This window comes from Pseudophryne corroboree, chromosome 6 (assembly GCF_028390025.1).
Source record: "Pseudophryne corroboree isolate aPseCor3 chromosome 6, aPseCor3.hap2, whole genome shotgun sequence".
Classification (NCBI taxonomy): Eukaryota; Metazoa; Chordata; class Amphibia; order Anura; family Myobatrachidae; genus Pseudophryne; species Pseudophryne corroboree.
This window is the reverse complement of record NC_086449.1, coordinates 387,877,670-387,895,323: the sequence shown is the minus strand read 5'-3', so window position 1 is coordinate 387,895,323 and position 17,654 is coordinate 387,877,670. Positions and strand designations below refer to the sequence as shown.

Sequence of the window (17,654 nt, the reverse complement as noted above, 5' to 3'; positions counted from 1 at the left end):
TCCAACTTATATAGTTCTCAGGTCCTGAGCTCCGGCACCACTGTTCTGCTGCTGATTGCGGTGTCTCCAACTTATACAGTTCTCAGGTCCTGAGCTCCAGCACCACTGATCTACTGCTGATTGCGGTGTCTCCAACTTATACAGTTCTCAGGTCCTGAGGTCCCGCACCACTGTTCTGCCGCTGATTGCAGTGTCTCCAACTTATACAGTTCTCAGGTCCTGAGGTCCCGCACCACTGTTCTGCTGCTGATTGCGTTGTACCCAATTTAATACTGTTCTCAGGTCCTGAGCTCTGGCACCACTGTTCTGCTGCTGATTGCATTGTCCCCAACTTAATACTGTTCTCAGGTCCTGAGGTCCCGCACCACTGTTCTGCTGCTGATTGCGTTGTCTCCAACTTAATACTGTTCTTAGGTCCCGAGCTCCGGCACCACTGTTCTGGCACTGATTGCGGTGTCTCCAACTTATACAGTTCTCAGGTCCTGAGCTCCGGCACCACGGTTCTGCTGCTGATTGCGGTGTCTCCAACTTATACAGTTCTCAGGTCCTGAGGTCCCGCACCACTGTTCTGCCGCTGATTGCATTGTACCCAATTTAATACTGTTCTGCTGCTGATTGCGTTGTCCCCAACTCAATACTGTGCTCAGGTCCTGAAGTCCCGCACCACTGTTCTGGCACTGAGATTCACTCTACAAAGCAAAATATGGATATTAGCTGTTCTGTTTGTACACATAAAACTTAGACTAGACTAACAGAAGCACAATGGATTCTTATGGGAGAAGAAAGCAGGAAGCCAAGATATATGAGGTACCACAGGGCTGGCCAAACCAGTCCTCGAGATCTACCAACAGTACACATTTTCCAGACCACCTAGCTGGTGCACAGGTGTAGTCATTACTAATTAAGATGTGCTGCATTCATTCCTAACTGACAATTCTACAGATCTCCAGGAGGCCTGGAAAACATGAACTGTTGGTAGATCTCGAAGACCGGTTTGGCCAGCCCTGAGGTACCAGAATGCACAGGAATGACACATTTTAGCATCTGGACAATGAGTGGGCTTATTATAGGTTTATATGTAGCCTCGATTAGAATATTCCCAACAGCTATTACCTGGATTAGCATATCATATAATCCCCAGCATGCGCAGTTGGAGGAGTCACAGCTGTCACAGAACCCCCTTATCCACAAAGACAGAGTTTGCTGCTGGGAGCCAGTCCAGTGTTCCGGAGTCTGGACATTCGGGTTATTACCCAACCCCAGAAAGGACATAATGGTGAGGAAGGAAAAGGAAATACACATGGACGCGTCTCATTATCCTCTGTGTCGTTGCCCAAACATCTATATTATAGTCAGAGGCTGTAGGGGAGGGAATACAGCAAGTGTAAGCCTTAGATGTGCTGTACAGTGTAAGTGTTACTTCTGTTCTTAACACAAAGGGGGATATCCAATTAGCTGTCCTGTCACCCCCGATAAGCCGCACGAGCGGTGGTTTATTGGGGGTTACCTGATGCTGCATCGGGTGCCGGCTCCTGACAGCCCCGGATGTAGTGCTGCATATCGGTCTCCCTCCGTTCACATGACTGCTACCCTGTCACGTGACTAGTGACAGGGGAAGATGGGGGATTCGGGTCAACTTGGTTTTAGCCATAACCTTCGGGTCACGGCTGCTGCACTGGGCAGGGGACACTGCAGGTCGCTGCGGATTTCGGGGATTTTGTTTTGCCTGCCTCAGGCAGGCGAAACAAAATTCCCAGAAACAGCCCTGTTTTCGCGCTGTTTCTACAGAAAACACACAGGTTTCCCTGAACATGTGTGTTTTCGGGAGGTCAGCTTTTTTTTTCTTACAGGGGGATCCATATTGGATAGCCTGTAAAAACGAATCGGTGAAACATCGGGTAAAAGTCAGAACGTTAATTGGATATCCACCAAAGCCTGCCTTCTGCATATCTCTCACACACTAACCCAACTATGTATGCTGTCTTGCCAGCATGCCCATCCGGCTCATGCTGGCACTTATAGTTCCACAGAAGCCGGCTACTTTAGGGAGCAGAGCAGATGAGATACTGGAGGAGGAGGAGGGAAAGTGCTGGGAGAGCAGGACAGAGAGGAGAGGCTGCTGCTGCCTCCTCTCCCGGGGGTAGGGACAGACAAGGGGCAGAGATAAAAGGGACGGCGGCCGCTGCTGGAGGAGGGAGAGGTCGGCTGTCATAGAGGGACTGTAGGAATACATGGTAGGGGGCGGACAGAGGGCCATAGAGCTTCTCCCAGCAATCTGCAGGCGACTCACATGACAGCACTGACCATAAGTGCAGACTCAGTACGGCAAGCATTCCCAACCACGGTCCTCAAGGCACACTAAAGGTGCAGGTTTTAGTGATATCCAGGCTGCAGCACACATGACTTAATTAGTAGCTCAGTTATTTTGATTTAACCATCTGTGCTGCAGCCTGGAGATCACTAAAACCTGCACTGTTAGTGTGCCTTGAGGACCGTGGTTGGGAATGCCTGCAGTACGGGATTGCCATTGACCATCAACAGTTGCCGATGGTCGATGGTTTTGCCATCGATGACAGAGAGCCAATGGTTCTCTGTCATCGATGTTTGAGTTGAACCAAATTGTTTTTATTTTTCACCGTCACAGAGCTTAGCCCCGCCCCCAGGTTTTTTTCTTATTGGCCCACTTTGGCCATCGAGTGTTGCAAACCATCGATGGTTCAAGTACCATCGATGGTTACCGCTGTTGGTACCATCGATGGACAGCCCACTGATGGCCATCCCTACCTACCGACTCCCGCCAACATCACGTGCTTACCATGCGGGGCGTGGCCCGACGTAACGACTGCGTTCCTATCGCCTTGTTGGGGGCGTTCCTGAGGAATGATGATCCCCGAGTAACAAGCATGGCTGGGCGGGCAGAGCTGACGGCATTCTCCGCTCTCCGTGTATGAGGTCAGCGGCGGCCACTCCCAGCCACCCGGTGTATGTGCCTGCGCGTGTGTCTTTAAGCGCTGGGCCCCGCCCCCTGTCTTCCTGCTGACAAGATGGCGGCGGAGTGCAGAGTGTTGTCTTATACCGTGTACAAGTGGAGCTCCTTTTCCTCCAGCTATCTCCCCGAGTGAGTACAGCGAATCCCGGCCACAGCTGCCTCCCGCAGCTCACTGGCACAGCCCGTGCATTGTTCTGTATATGAAATGTGTGTGGTATAATGATGAGCACGCCTCTCACTGGTGTGCTGGCCTGTGATATATTATAGATACATACAGTATATATAGTCACACACAATATTACAGTGACATTAGAGCTTCCCTGGCTGGCGTGTATGGGTCAGACGTTGCTGACCTCTTTACAGTGGTAGTAGTGATGCTTTCCCTCTCTATGCTCTGTGTGTGATGTGATTGGTTGCTGGAACTAGGTGCCTGCCAGCGAGCGTGCAGTGCTGCCGGTGTGATGTCCATCTCTGTGCAGTGTTGGCGATGGTGTTGACATACTGTTGACAACTGCAAAATGCCGACAATGAGAGAAAGTTGACATTTCCATAAGGGACAACATCGGAATAAAACTAGGACAACAACATGCTGAGTGCTCACACTGTGACAGTAGGACGTATACCACGTAGTACTGAATCCGTTTTATTATTAATGAGCACCTGTTGGCATAGTATCATTAGTATTAAAGTTGTAAGTGCCATCTTTGCCCAGATTGTCAATGTTTGGCTGCCTGCACAGTCTATTTTTGCTTGCGATGCCGTGACAGTGCATAGGCATCCAAAGCTGTGTACACACTGTGCAATATGCACTTAACTTTCCTTACGACTTTGACTATATAGTCAAAATCGTAAGGAAAGTTAAGTGCATATCGTACCGTGTGTACACACCTAGTATTCCCTAGGAATTTTGTTATTATATGGGCTCTTTTGCAATTAGTCGCCTTTTAAATTGTTACCAACCATGTAGATGAATAAAAGAAATAGTATTGTGTCAGCATGTCGACAGAACGTCTATTGTAAACATGATAATGAGTGCTCCGCAATTGTGACACGGGTCTAATTTTACTTATAGTATATTTCTCTGACGTCCTAAGTGGATGCTGGGGACTCCGTCAGGACCATGGGGAATAGCGGCTCCGCAGGAGACAGGGCACAAAATTAAAAGTTTGACCACTAGGTGGTGTGTACTGGCTCCTCCCCCTATGACCCTCCTCCAAGCCTCAGTTAGGTTTTTGTGCCCGTCCGAGCAGGGTGCAATCTAGGTGGCTCTCCTAAAGAGCTGCTTAGAAAAAGTTTGTTAGGTTTTTTATTTTCAGTGAGTCCTGCTGGCAACAGGCTCACTGCAACGAGGGACTTAGGGGAGAAGAAGTGAACTCACCTGCGTGCAGGATGGATTGGCTTCTTAGGCTACTGGACACTAGCTCCAGAGGGACGATCACAGGTACAGCCTGGATGGGTCACCGGAGCCGCGCCGCCGACCCCCTTGCAGATGCCGAAGAGAGAAGAGGTCCAGAAACCGGCGGCTGAAGACTTCTCAGTCTTCATGAGGTAGCGCACAGCACTGCAGCTGTGCGCCATTGCTCTCGGCACACTTCACACCAACGGTCACTGAGGGTGCAGGGCGCTGGGGGGGGCGCCCTGGGCAGCAATTAAAGTACCTATTCTGGCTAAAAATACATCACATATAGCCCCTGGGGCTATATGGATGTATTTAACCCCTGCCAGGTTGTCAGAAAAACGGGAGAAGAAGCCCGCCGAAAAGGGGGCGGGGCCTATTCTCAGCACACAGCGCCATTTTCCTACACAGCTCCGCTGCTAGGAAGGCTCCCAGGCTCTCCCCTGCACTGCACTACAGAAACAGGGTAAAAACAGAGAGGGGGGGCACTTATTTGGCGATATTAATAATATTTAAGCTGCTATAAGGGGAACACACTTATTTAAGGTTGTCCCTATATATTTATAGCGCTTGGGTGTGTGCTGGCAAACTCTCCCTCTGTCTCCCCAAAGGGCTAGTGGGGTCCTGTCCTCTATCAGAGCATTCCCTGTGTGTCTGCTGTGTGTCGGTACGTGTGTGTCGACATGTATGAGGACGATGTTGGCGTGGAGGCGGAGCAATTGCCTGTAATGGTGATGTCACCCCCTAGGGAGCCGACACCGGAATGGATGGCTTTGTTTATGGAATTACGTGATAGTGTCAGCACGCTGCAAAAGTCGGTTGACGACATGAGACGGCCGGCAAACCAGTTAGTACCTGTCCAGGCGTCTCAAACACCGTCAGGGGCTGTAAAACGCCCTTTACCTCAGTCGGTCGACACAGACACCGACACGGACACCGAATCTAGTGTCGACGGTGAAGAAACAAACGTATTTTCCAGTAGGGCCACACGTTATATGATCACGGCAATGAAGGAGGCTTTGCATATCTCTGATACTGCAAGTACCACAAAAAGGGGTATTATGTGGGGTGTGAAAAAACTACCTGTAGTTTTTCCTGAATCAGAGGAATTGAATGAAGTGTGTGATGAAGCGTGGGTTACCCCCGATAGAAAACTGCTAATTTCAAAGAAGTTATTGGCGTTATACCCTTTCCCGCCAGAGGTTAGGGCGCGCTGGGAAACACCCCCTAGGGTAGATAAGGCGCTCACACGCTTATCAAAACAAGTGGCGTTACCGTCTCCAGAAACGGCCGCCCTCAAGGACCCAGCTGATAGGAGGCTGGAGAATACACTAAAAAGTATATACACACATACTGGTGTTATACTGCGACCAGCAATCGCCTCAGCCTGGATGTGCAGTGCTGGGGTGGCTTGGTCGGAATCACTGACTGAAAATATTGATACCCTGGATAGGGACAATATTTTATTGACTATAGAGCATTTAAAGGATGCATTTCTTTATATGCGTGATGCACAGAGGGATATTTGCACTCTGGCATCAAGAGTAAGTGCGATGTCCATTTCTGCCAGAAGAAGTTTATGGACGAGACAGTGGTCAGGTGATGCGGATTCCAAACGGCATATGGAAGTATTGCCGTATAAAGGGGAGGAATTATTTGGGGTCGGTTTATCGGATTTGGTGGCCACGGCAACAGCCGGGAAATCCACCTTTTTACCTCAGGTCACCTCCCAGCAGAAAAAGCCGCTGTCTTTTCAGCCGCAGTCCTTTCGTTCCTATAAGAACAAGCGGGCAAAAGGACATTCATATCTGCCCCGAGGCAAAGGAAAGGGTAAGAGACTGCAGCAAGCAGCTCCCTCCCAGGAGCAGAAGCCCTCCCCGGCTTCTGCAAAGGCCTCAGCATGACGCTGGGACCTTACAAGCGGACTCAGGGGCGGTGGGGGGTCGCCTCAAGAATTTCAGCGCACAGTGGGCTCACTCGCAGGTGGACCCCTGGATCCTGCAGGTAGTATCTCAGGGTTACAGGTTGGAATTCGAGACGTCTCCCCCTCGCCGGTTCCTAAAGTCTGCTTTGCCAACGTCTCCCTCCGACAGGGCGACGGTATTGGAAGCCATTCACAAGCTGTATTCTCAGCAGGTGATAGTCAAGGTACCCCTTTTACAACAGGGAAAGGGGTATTACTCCACGCTATTTGTGGTACCAAAGCCGGACGGCTCGGTAAGACCTATTCTAAATCTGAAATCTCTGAACCTGTACATACAAAAATTCAAGTTCAAGATGGAGTCACTCAGAGCAGTGATAGCGAATCTGGAAGAAGGGGACTTTATGGTGTCCTTGGACATCAAGGATGCTTACCTCCATGTCCCAATTTGCCCTTCACACCAAGGGTACCTCAGGTTCGTGGTACAAAACTGTCATTATCAGTTTCAGACGCTGCCGTTTGGTTTGTCCACGGCACCCCGGGTCTTTACCAAGGTAATGGCCGAAATGATGATCCTTCTTCGAAGAAAAGGCGTATTAATTATCCCTTACTTGGACGATCTCCTGATAAGGGCAAGGTCCAGAGAACAGCTGGAGGTCGGAGTAGCACTAACTCAAGTAGTGCTCCAACAGCACGGGTGGATTCTGAATTTTCCAAAATCCCAACTGATCCCGACGACACGTTTGCTGTTCCTAGGGATGATTCTGGACACTGTTCAGAAAAAGGTGTTTCTTCCGGAGGAGAAAGCCAGGGAGTTATCCGAACTCGTCAGGAACCTCCTAAAACCAGGAAAAGTGTCTGTGCATCAATGCACAAGAGTCCTGGGAAAAATGGTGGCTTCTTACGAAGCGATTCCATTCGGCAGATTCCATGCACGAATTTTTCAGTGGGATCTGCTGGACAAGTGGTCCGGATCGCATCTGCAGATGCATCAGCGGATAAACCTGTCGCCAAGGACAAGGGTGTCTCTGCTATGGTGGTTGCAGAGTGCTCATCTGTTAGAGGGCCGCAGATTCGGCATACAGAACTGGGTCCTAGTGACCACGGATGCCAGCCTGAGAGGTTGGGGAGCGGTCACACAGGGAAGAAACTTCCAGGGCGTGTGGTCAAGCCTGGAGACGTCTCTTCACAAAATATACTGGAACTAAAAGCAATCTACAATGCTCTAAGCCTGGCAAAACCTCTGCTTCAGGGTCAGCCGGTGTTGATCCAGTCGGACAACATCACGGCAGTCGCCCACGTAAACAGACAGGGCGGCACAAGAAGCAGGAGGGCAATTGCAGAAGCTGCAAGGATTCTTCGCTGGGCGGAAAATCATGTGATAGCACTGTCAGCAGTGTTCATCCCGGGAGTGGACAACTGGGAAGCAGATTTCCTCAGCAGACACGATCTTCACCCGGGAGAGTGGGGACTTCATCCAGAAGTCTTCCACATGATTGTGGTCCGTTGGGAAAGACCAATGGTGGACATGATGGCGTCCCGCCTCAACAAAAAACTGGACAGGTATTGCGCCAGGTCAAGAGACCCTCAGGCAATAGCTGTGGACGCTCTGGTAACACCATGGGTGTACCAGTCAGTGTATGTGTTCCCTCCTCTGCCTCTCATCCCCAAGGTACTGAGAATTATACGGCAAAGGGAAGTAAGAACGATACTCGTGGCTCCGGATTGGCCAAGAAGGACTTGGTACCCGGAACTTCAGGAGATGCTCACGGAAGATCCGTGGCCTCTACCTCTAAGAAGGGACCTGCTTCAGCAGGGACCTTGTCTATTCCAAGACTTACCACGGCTGCGTTTGACGGCATGGCGGTTGAACGCCGGATTCTAAAGGAAAAAGGCATTCCAGAGGAAGTCATCCCTACCCTGATTAAAGCCAGGAAGGAAGTGACTGCACAACATTATCACCGCATTTGGAGAAAATATGTTGCGTGGTGTGAGGCCAGGAAGGCCCCCACGGAGGAATTTCAACTGGGTCGATTCCTACATTTCCTGCAAACAGGATTGTCTATGGGCCTCAAATTGGGGTCCATTAAGGTTCAAATTTCGGCCCTGTCGATTTTCTTCCAGAAAAGAATTGGCTTCAGTTCCTGAAGTCCAAACTTTTGTCAAAGGAGTACTACATATACAGCCCCCGGTTGTGCCTCCAGTGGCACCGTGGGATCTCAATGTAGTTTTGGATTTTCTCAAATCCCATTGGTTTGAGCCACTCAAATCGGTGGATTTGAAATATCTTACATGGAAAGTAACCATGGTACTGGCCCTGGCTTCGGCCAGGAGAGTGTCAGAATTGGCGGCTTTATCGTACAAAAGCCCATATCTGATTTTCCATTCGGACAGGGCAGAACTGCGGACGCGTCCTCCGTTTCTCCCTAAGGTGGTGTCAGCGTTTCACCTGAACCAGCCTATTGTGGTGCCTGCGGCTACTAGCGATTTGGAGGACTCCAAGTTGCTGGATGTTGTCAGAGCATTAAAAATATATATTTCAAGGACGGCTGGAGTCAGGAAGTCTGACTCGCTGTTTATACTGTATGCACCCAACAAGCTGGGTGCTCCTGCGTCTAAGCAGACGATTGCTCGTTGGATTTGTAGCACAATTCAACTTGCGCATTCTGTGGCAGGCCTGCCACAGCCTAAATCTGTCAATGCCCACTCTACAAGGAAGGTGGGCTCCTCTTGGGCGGCTGCCCGAGGGGTCTCGGCATTACAACTCTGCCGAGCAGCTACGTGGTCAGGGGAGAACACGTTTGTAAAATTCTACAAATTTGATACCCTGGCTAAGGAGGACCTGGAGTTCTCTCATTCGGTGCTGCAGAGTCATCCGCACTCGCCCGCCCGTTTGGGAGCTTTGGTATAATCCCCATGGTCCTGACGGAGTCCCCAGCATCCACTTAGGACGTCAGAGAAAATAAGAATTTACTCACCGGTAATTCTATTTCTCGTAGTCCGTAGTGGATGCTGGGCGCCCATCCCAAGTGCGGATTGTCTGCAATAATTGTACATAGTTATTGTTACAAAAATCGGGTTATTATTGTTGGGAGCCATCGTTTCAGAGGCTCTTTTCGGTTATCATACTGTTAACTGGGTTCAGATCACAAGTTGTACGGTGTGGCTGGTATGAGTCTTACCCGGGATTCAAAATCCTTCCTTATTGTGTACGCTCGTCCGGGCACAGTATCCTAACTGAGGCTTGGAGGAGGGTCATAGGGGGAGGAGCCAGTACACACCACCTAGTGGTCAAACTTTTAATTTTGTGCCCTGTCTCCTGCGGAGCCGCTATTCCCCATGGTCCTGACGGAGTCCCCAGCATCCACTACGGACTACGAGAAATAGAATTACCGGTGAGTAAATTCTTATTATTTTCCGCATGTGACTATTATAACTGTAAAAAGCAGCTAACCAGCTTGGATACAGTTAAAACACACTTTCATGTGTGACGTAGCATTAGACCAGTGTCAGGTTTCCGGCATACTGACTGTGGACTTATGGGCCCTATACACTGGAAGATCACACTGAACGTTCTCGTTAGTTAATGAATGAGATATCGTTCAGTGTGTAGGCACCACCAATGAACACTGCGCGGCCCCGCGCTTGTTCATCGTTGGTGCTGGGTCTCCTATGCATGCAGGCCAATATGGACAATCTCGTCCATATTAGCATGCACTGCTATGGTGACGGAGGGAGTGAAGAAACTTCACCCTCTCTGCCGCCGGGTTGCCCACCGGCTGTATCGGCCATCGGGCAGCTCAGCGGCGGGTCAACAAGTGTGTAGGGCCCATAAGCTTTGACATATTGTACCCAACCCAAAGAAACTTAAAAGGTTTGTCACTGGCATTGGGGAACAAGTCGTGACAATACATGTGCAGCCCACACAGTGATAACCAGCATTAGGAGGTTTATGTAGGAAGCATCAGGATGTAAATCCCAGCGGTTCTGATAGTTTATTCCCAGTATTTAAAAGGACAATGCTTTTACTAGCAATATGCGGCTAGTAAAAGCATTACCCTTTTAAATATCAGACAGAAACATGCCTATGCCGACATTTATTATGCTGACGTGATCAAAAAGGCGACATTTCATAATACCGGCATGAGTTTGTGTCCCCGCCATGCTTCAGGCGCACTATTATTTCTCGAACGTCCTAGTGGATGCTGGGGACTTCGTAAGGACCATGGGGAATAGACGGGCTACGCAGGAGACTGGGCACTCTAAGAAAGAATTAGTACTACTGGTGTGCACTGGCTCCTCCCTCTATGCCCCTCCTCCAGACCTCAGTTAGAATCTGTGCCCGGAAGGAGCTGGGTGCATTTTAGTGAGCTCTCCTGAGCTTGCTATTAAGAAAGTATTTGTTAGGTTTTTTTTTATTTTCAGAGAGCTTCTGCTGGCAACAGACTCTCTGCTACGTGGGACTGAGGGGAGAGAAGCAAACCTACTAACTGCGGCTAGGTTGCGCTTCTTAGGCTACTGGACACCATTAGCTCCAGAGGGTTCGAACACAGGAACTTAACCTTGGTCGTCCGTTCCCGGAGCCGCGCCGCCGTCCCCCTCGCAGAGCCAGAAGACAGAAGCCGGCGGATGAAGCAAGAAGACGTCAAAACCGGCGGCAGAAGACTCCTGTCTTCACATGAGGTAGCGCACAGCGCTGCAGCTGTGCGCCATTGCGCCCACACTAACCCACACACTCCGGTCACTGTAGGGTGCAGGGCGCAGGGGGGGGCGCCCTGGGCAGCAATTGAGTACCTCCTGGCAAAAGCAGCATCTATACAGCTGGGCACTGTATATATGCATGAGCCCCCGCCATTTTTTTACACCAAATCGCGGGACAGAAGCCCGCCGCTGAGGGGGCGGGGCTTCTTCCTCAGCACTCACCAGCGCCATTTTCTTTCCACAGCTCCGCTGAGAGGAAGCTCCCCAGGCTCTCCCCTGCAGACTCACGGTAGAAAGAGGGTAAAAAGAGAGGGGGGGCACATAAATTTAGCGCAATAATCATATATACAGCAGCTACTGGGTGAACACTAAGTTACTGTGTGATTCCTGGGTCATATAGCGCTGGGGTGTGTGCTGGCATACTCTCTCTATTACCCCTTTTACACTCGCAGAAAAATCCCGGGATATTGCACGTGAACGCGCATCATCCCGGGATTCTTCTCAGTGTAAATGGGTACAGGGACAATTTCCCGGGACGAGCATCCCGGGATTTCATCCCAGGTCAAAAGCAGGGTTGGTCCCGGGACCGTCCCGGGAAGCTGGGTAGTGTGAAAGGGTCCGTCCCGGGATTCACTATCCCGGGACTGTTAAAAGGACTCGGATTGGAGCTTTCTTGGGCTCAGAAAAGCTGATGTCATCTTTTCTGAGCCCAAGGCCATTTCTAATGACATACTAATGCATTTGCAGGGATATCCCGGGATCAGTGTAAATGGGGCTGTCCCGGGTCGATCCCAGGTCTTAGTGCAGTGTGAAAGGGGTCAGTCCCGGGAAGGCATCCTGGGACGCATCCCGGGAAGCAACCCGGGAGTGACGCGGGAGTGCGAGTGTAAAAGTGGTATATGTCTCTCCAAAAGGCCTTGTGGGGGTCCTGTCCTCATATAGAGCATCCCTGTGTGTGTGGTGTGTCGGTACACTTGTGTCGACATGTTTGACGAGGAGGGCTATGTGGAGGCAGTGCAGGTGCAGATGAATGAGGTGTCCCCGCCGACGGCGCCGACACCTGATTGGATGGATATGTGGAAGGTGTTAAATGATAATGTAAACTCCTTGCATAAAAGGTTGGATAAAGCTGAAGCCTTGGGACAGTCGGTGTCTCAGCCCATGCCTGATCCTACAGCGCAGAGGCCGTCAGGGTCTCAGAAACGCCCACTATCCCATATTGTTGACACAGATATCGACACGGATTCTGACTCCAGTGTCGATGGCGATGATGCAAAATTGCAGCCTAAAATGGTTCAAGCCATCCGCTACATGATTGTAGCTATGAAGGATGTATTGCACATATCAAAGGTAAACCCTGTCTCTGACAAGAGGGTTTATATGTTTGGGGAGAAAAGGCAAGAGGTGACTTTTCCCCCTTCACATGAGTTAAATGAGTTATGTGAAAAAGCTTGGGATTCTCCTGATAGGAAAGTGCTGATTTCCAAAAGGTTACTTATGGCGTACCCCTTCCCGCCAACGGACAGGATGCGCTGGGAATCCTCCCCTAGGGTAGACAAAACTCTGACACGCTTATCTAAGAAGGTGGCCCTGCCGTCACAGGATACGGCCTCCCTAAAGGTTCCTGCGGATAGGAAGCAGGAAGGTATCCTGAAGTCTGTTTATACACATTCAGGTACCATACTGCGGCCGGCAATTGCGTCGGCCTGGATGTGTAGTGCTGTAGCAGCATGGACACACTGTCTGAGGAACTGGATACCTTGGACAAGGATACTATTTTACTGACCCTGGGGCATATAAAAGACACTGTCCTATATATGAGGGATGCCCAGAGGGACATTTGCCTACTGGGCTCTAGAATAAATGCAATGTCGATTTCTGCCAGAAGGGTTCTGTGGACTCTGCAATGGACAGGCGATGCCGACTCTAAAAAGCACATGGAGGTTTTACCCTACAAGGGTGAGGAATTGTTTGGGGACGGTCTCTCGGACCTAGTTTCCACAGCTACAGCTGGGAAGTCAAATTTTTTGCCATATATTCCCTCACAGCCTAAGAAAGCACCATATTACCAAATGCAGTCCTTTCGATCACAAAAAGGCAAGAAAGTCAGAGGTGCGTCCTTTCTTGGCAGGGGTAGAGGAAAGAAGCTGCACCATACAGCTAGTTCCCAGGAACAGAAGTCCTCCCCGGCTTCCACTAAATCCACCGCATGACGCTGGGGCTCCACAGGTGGAGCCGGGAGCGGCGGGGGCGCTTCTCCGAAAATTCAACCACCAGTGGGTTCGCTCACAGGTGGATCCCTGGGCTATACAGATTGTGTCTCAGGGATACAAGCTGGAATTCGAAGTGATGCCCCCTCACCGTTACCTAAAATCAGCCCTGCCTAATTCCCCCATAGAAAGGGAAGTAGTGTTAGCGGCAATTCACAAATTATATCTCCAGCAGGTGGTGGTACAGGTTCCCCTCCCTCAACAGGGAAGGGGTTACTATTCCACAATGTTTGTGGTTCCGAAACCGGACGGTTCGGTCAGACCCATATTGAATTTAAAATCCCTGAACTTTTACCTGAAAAGGTTCAAGTTCAAGATGAATCGCTCAGAGCGGTCATTGCAAGCCTGGAAGAGGGGGATTTTATGGTGTCTCTGGACATAAAGGATGCTTACCTGCATGTCCCCATTTATCCACCTCATCAGGAGTACCTCAGATTTGTGGTACAGGACTGTCATTACCAATTCCAGACGTTGCCGTTTGGTCTCTCCACGGCACCGAGAATATTTACCAAGGTAATGGTGGAAATGATGGTGCTCCTTCGAAAGCAGGATGTCAGTTATCCCATACTTGGACGATCTCCTCATAAAGGCGAGGTCCAGAGAGTTGCTGATCAGCGTAGCACACTCTCAGGAAGTGTTGCAACAGCACGGCTGGATTTTGAATATTCCAAAGTCGCAGCTGATCCCTACGACTCGTCTGCCCTTCCTGGGCATGATTCTGGACACGGACAAGAAAAAGGTGTTTCTCCAGGCGGAGAAGGCTCAGGAGCTCGTGAATCAGAGAACTCTTAAAACCAAAACAGGTGTCGGTGCATCACTGGGAAAGATGGTGGCGTCATACGAACCCATTCCCTTCGGCAGGTTCCATGCGAGGATCTTTCAGTGGGATCTGTTGGACAAGTGGTCCGGATCGCATCTTCAGATGCATCGGCTGATCACCCTATCCCCAGGGCCAGGGTGTCTCTTCTGTGGTGGCTGCAGAGTGCTCACCTTCTCGAGGGCCGCAGGTTCGGCATACAGGACTGGGTCCTGGTGACCACGGATGCAAGCCTCCGAGGATGGGGAGCAGTCACTCAGGGAAGAAACTTCCAAGGGCTGTGGTCAAGTCAGGAGACTTGTCTGCACATCAATATCCTGGAACTAAGGGCCATATACAACGCCCTGAGTCAAGCGAAGCCTCTGCTTCGCAACCAACCGGTGCTGATTCAGTCAGACAACATCACCGCAGTGGCTCATGTAAACCGCCAGGGCGGCACAAGAAGCAGGGTATCGATGGCGGAAGCCACCAGGATTCTTCGTTGGGCGGAGAATCGCGTGCAAGCACGGTCAGCAGTGTTCATTCCGGAAGTGGACAACTGGGAAGCAGACTTCTTCAGCAGGCACGACCTCCACCCGGGAGAGTGGGGACTTCATCAAGAAGTCTTCACACAGATTACAAATCGATGGGAACTGCCACAGGTGGACATGATGGCATCGCGTCTCAACAAAAAGCTACAAAGGTATTGCTCCAGGTCAAGAAACCCTCAGGCGATAGCTGTGGACGCACTAGTAACACCGTGGGTGTTTCAGTCGGTCTGTGTTTCCTCCTCTTCCTCTCATAGCCAAGGTGCTGAGAATCGTAAGAAAAAGAGGAGTGAGAACAATACTCATTGTTCCGGATTGGCCAAGAAGGACTTGGTACCCGGAACTGCAAGAAATGCTCACAGAGGACCCATGGCCTCTGCCTCTCAGACAGAATCTGTTGCAACAGGGGCCCTGTCTGTTCCAAGACTTACCGCGGCTGCGTTTGACGGCATGGCGGTTGAACGCCGGATCCTAGCGGAGAAAGGCATTCCGGATGAAGTTATTCCTACGCTGATAAAGGCTAGGAAGGACGTGACAGCAAAACATTATCACCGTATATGGCGAAAATATGTTGCTTGGTGTGAGGCCAGGAAGGCCCCTACAGTGGAATTCCAGCTGGACCGGTTCCTGCACTTCCTACAGTCAGGAGTGACTATGGGCTTAAAATTAGGGTCAATAAAGGTCCAGATTTCGGCGTAATCCATTTTCTTTCAAAAGGAACTGGCTTCGCTTCCTGAAGTTCAGACGTTTGTAAAGGGAGTGCTGCATATTCAGCCCCCTTTTGTGCCACCAGTGGCACCTTGGGATCTTCACGTGGTGTTGAGTTTCCTGAAATCTCACTGGTTTGAGCCACTTAAGACCATGGAGCTAAAGTATCTCACGTGGAAAGTGGTCATGCTATTGGCCTTAGCTTCGGCTAGGCGTGTGTCAGAATTGGCGGCTTTGTCATGTAAAAGCCCCTATCTGGTTTTCCATATGGACAGGGCAGAATTACGGACTCGTCCGCAATTTCTGCCGAAGGTGGTGTCATCTTTTCATTTGAACCAACCTATTGTGGTGCCTGCGGCTACTCGTGACTTGTAGGACTCCAAGTTGCTTGATGTAGTCAGGGCTTTGAAGATTTATGTAGCCAGGACGGCTGGAGTCAGGAAAACTGACTCACTGTTTATCCTGTATGCATCCAACAAGCTGGGTGCTCCTGCTTCAAAGCAGACTATTGCTCGCTGGATCTGTAACACGATTCAGCAGGCTCATTCTGCGGCTGGTTTGCCGCATCCAAAATCAGTGAAAGCCCATTCCACAAGGAAAGTGGGCTCTTCTTGGGCGGCTGCCCGAGGGGTCTCTGCATTACAACTTTGCCGAGCAGCTACTTGGTCGGGTTCAAACACCTTTGCAAAGTTCTATAAGTTTGATACCCTGGCTGAGGAGGACCTTGTGTTTGCCCATTCGGTGCTGCAGAGTCATCCGCACTCTCCCGCCCGTTTGGGAGCTTTGGTATAATCCCCATGGTCCTTACGGAGTCCCCAGCATCCACTAGGACGTTAGAGAAAATTAGATTTTACTCACCGGTAAATCTATTTCTCGTAGTCCGTAGTGGATGCTGGGCGCCCGTCCCAAGTGTGGACTTTCTGAAATACGTGTATATAGTTATTGCTTAAATAAAGGGGTTATGTTATGTTGGCATCTGTTGTTTGATGCTCTGTTGTTGTTCATACTGTTAACTGGGTATGTTATCACGAGTTATACGGTGTGGCTGGTATGAGTCTTACCCTGGATTCCAAAATCCTTTCCTTGTAATGTCAGCTCTTCCGGGCACAGTTTCCTTAACTGAGGTCTGGAGGAGGGGCATAGAGGGAGGAGCCAGTGCACACCAGTAGTACTAATTCTTTCTAAGAGTGCCCAGTTTCCTGCGGAGCCCGTCTATTCCCCATGGTCCTTAGGGAGTCCCCAGCATCCACTACGGACTACGAGAAATAGATTTACCAGTGAGTAAAATCTTATTTTTACAGGGAGGCTGCTGGCAACAGCCTCACTGCTTCGTGGGACTAAGGAGGATTGGGGGGGGGGGGGAGTAGTGTCCGCCCTGCGGGGTCTGAGCCACTATCTCCGCTGACAGGACACTGAGCTCCTGAGGGGATGGATCGCTCACCCCAGCAGCATGCCGCCACCCCCTTACAGAGCTGAAGATCAGTGGCGAGTGAGTCACCGACCCCCCCTAACAAGCGGGGGGCCGGTGTGGAGATGGCGACATCAGGGTAGGAGCACAGTATTAACTGCGCTCTGGAGGCTCAGTGGTACATAGTGCGGCGCTGTGAGGGGCGTCCTGAGCCAGCACCTACACCCTACACTGGTCACACAGCCTGTCGGGATCTCAGCCAGCATAAATCCTCATGCCAGTATAATCCTATGAAGAGCGGGAAGACAGCGCCATTTTGGGGGAAGAGCTTCTCCTCAGAGCGGACCCAGCAGCGTTCAGCACCATTTTCCTTCCTGCACAGCACTGTCCAGGAAGAGCAAGTCCCTCCACAGCAACTCCAGCTGTCTCTTACGGTACCAGGGGATTGTAGAAAAGGGGGGAGGATGCAAAATGACTGTGTAACCTGTTAAGGTGCACAGTCAGCGCTGATAGGGGGTCTCCCTTTATTTTAAAAGCGCTGTGTGTGGGTTGGCTCCTATCTCTGTGTCTCTCTTGCCATTCTTGGGGGTGAAACTCTGTCTGCCCTCCCCTGTGTTTGTGTGTGGAATGTCTGTGGTCTCCATTAAGCAATGTCCAGGGACTTTGTCATATGCTGCAGAGGATATGTCCTCTCAAGATGATCCCGTTCCATGTAATCAGGATTGCGCTGGTTTAGGACAGATTCCAGCAAGGGAGCCTGAGTGGTTATGCTCTATCAAATCTATGATTTCTCAGATTTCAAATAGGGTTGCACAAAATGAATCTGCAACTCAGGCTTTACAGAACTCTATGGCAGTCCGGCCCAGTTCTGGTAGCTGAGGGCTGCCCGCTGTATATTAACATAAACGTGCTCTTGC

At 50.5% G+C, this 17,654-nt stretch overlaps 1 protein-coding gene across 2 annotated transcripts in view; it reads left to right on the top strand.

Moving 5' to 3' along the window:
- The first annotated feature begins 2,905 nt into the window (after positions 1–2,905).
- Positions 2,906–17,654, top strand: part of MKLN1 (muskelin 1) — a 322,757-nt gene continuing 308,008 nt past the window's right edge. Inside the window, exon 1 of one of the 2 annotated variants that reach the window (XM_063926768.1) lies at positions 2,906–3,118. In XM_063926768.1, coding sequence (XP_063782838.1) covers positions 3,045–3,118 — 74 coding nt within the window. In that variant the 5' untranslated portion in view covers positions 2,906–3,044. The remainder of the gene's footprint in view (positions 3,119–17,654) is intronic. The other variant, XM_063926769.1, reaches the window with a different exon arrangement.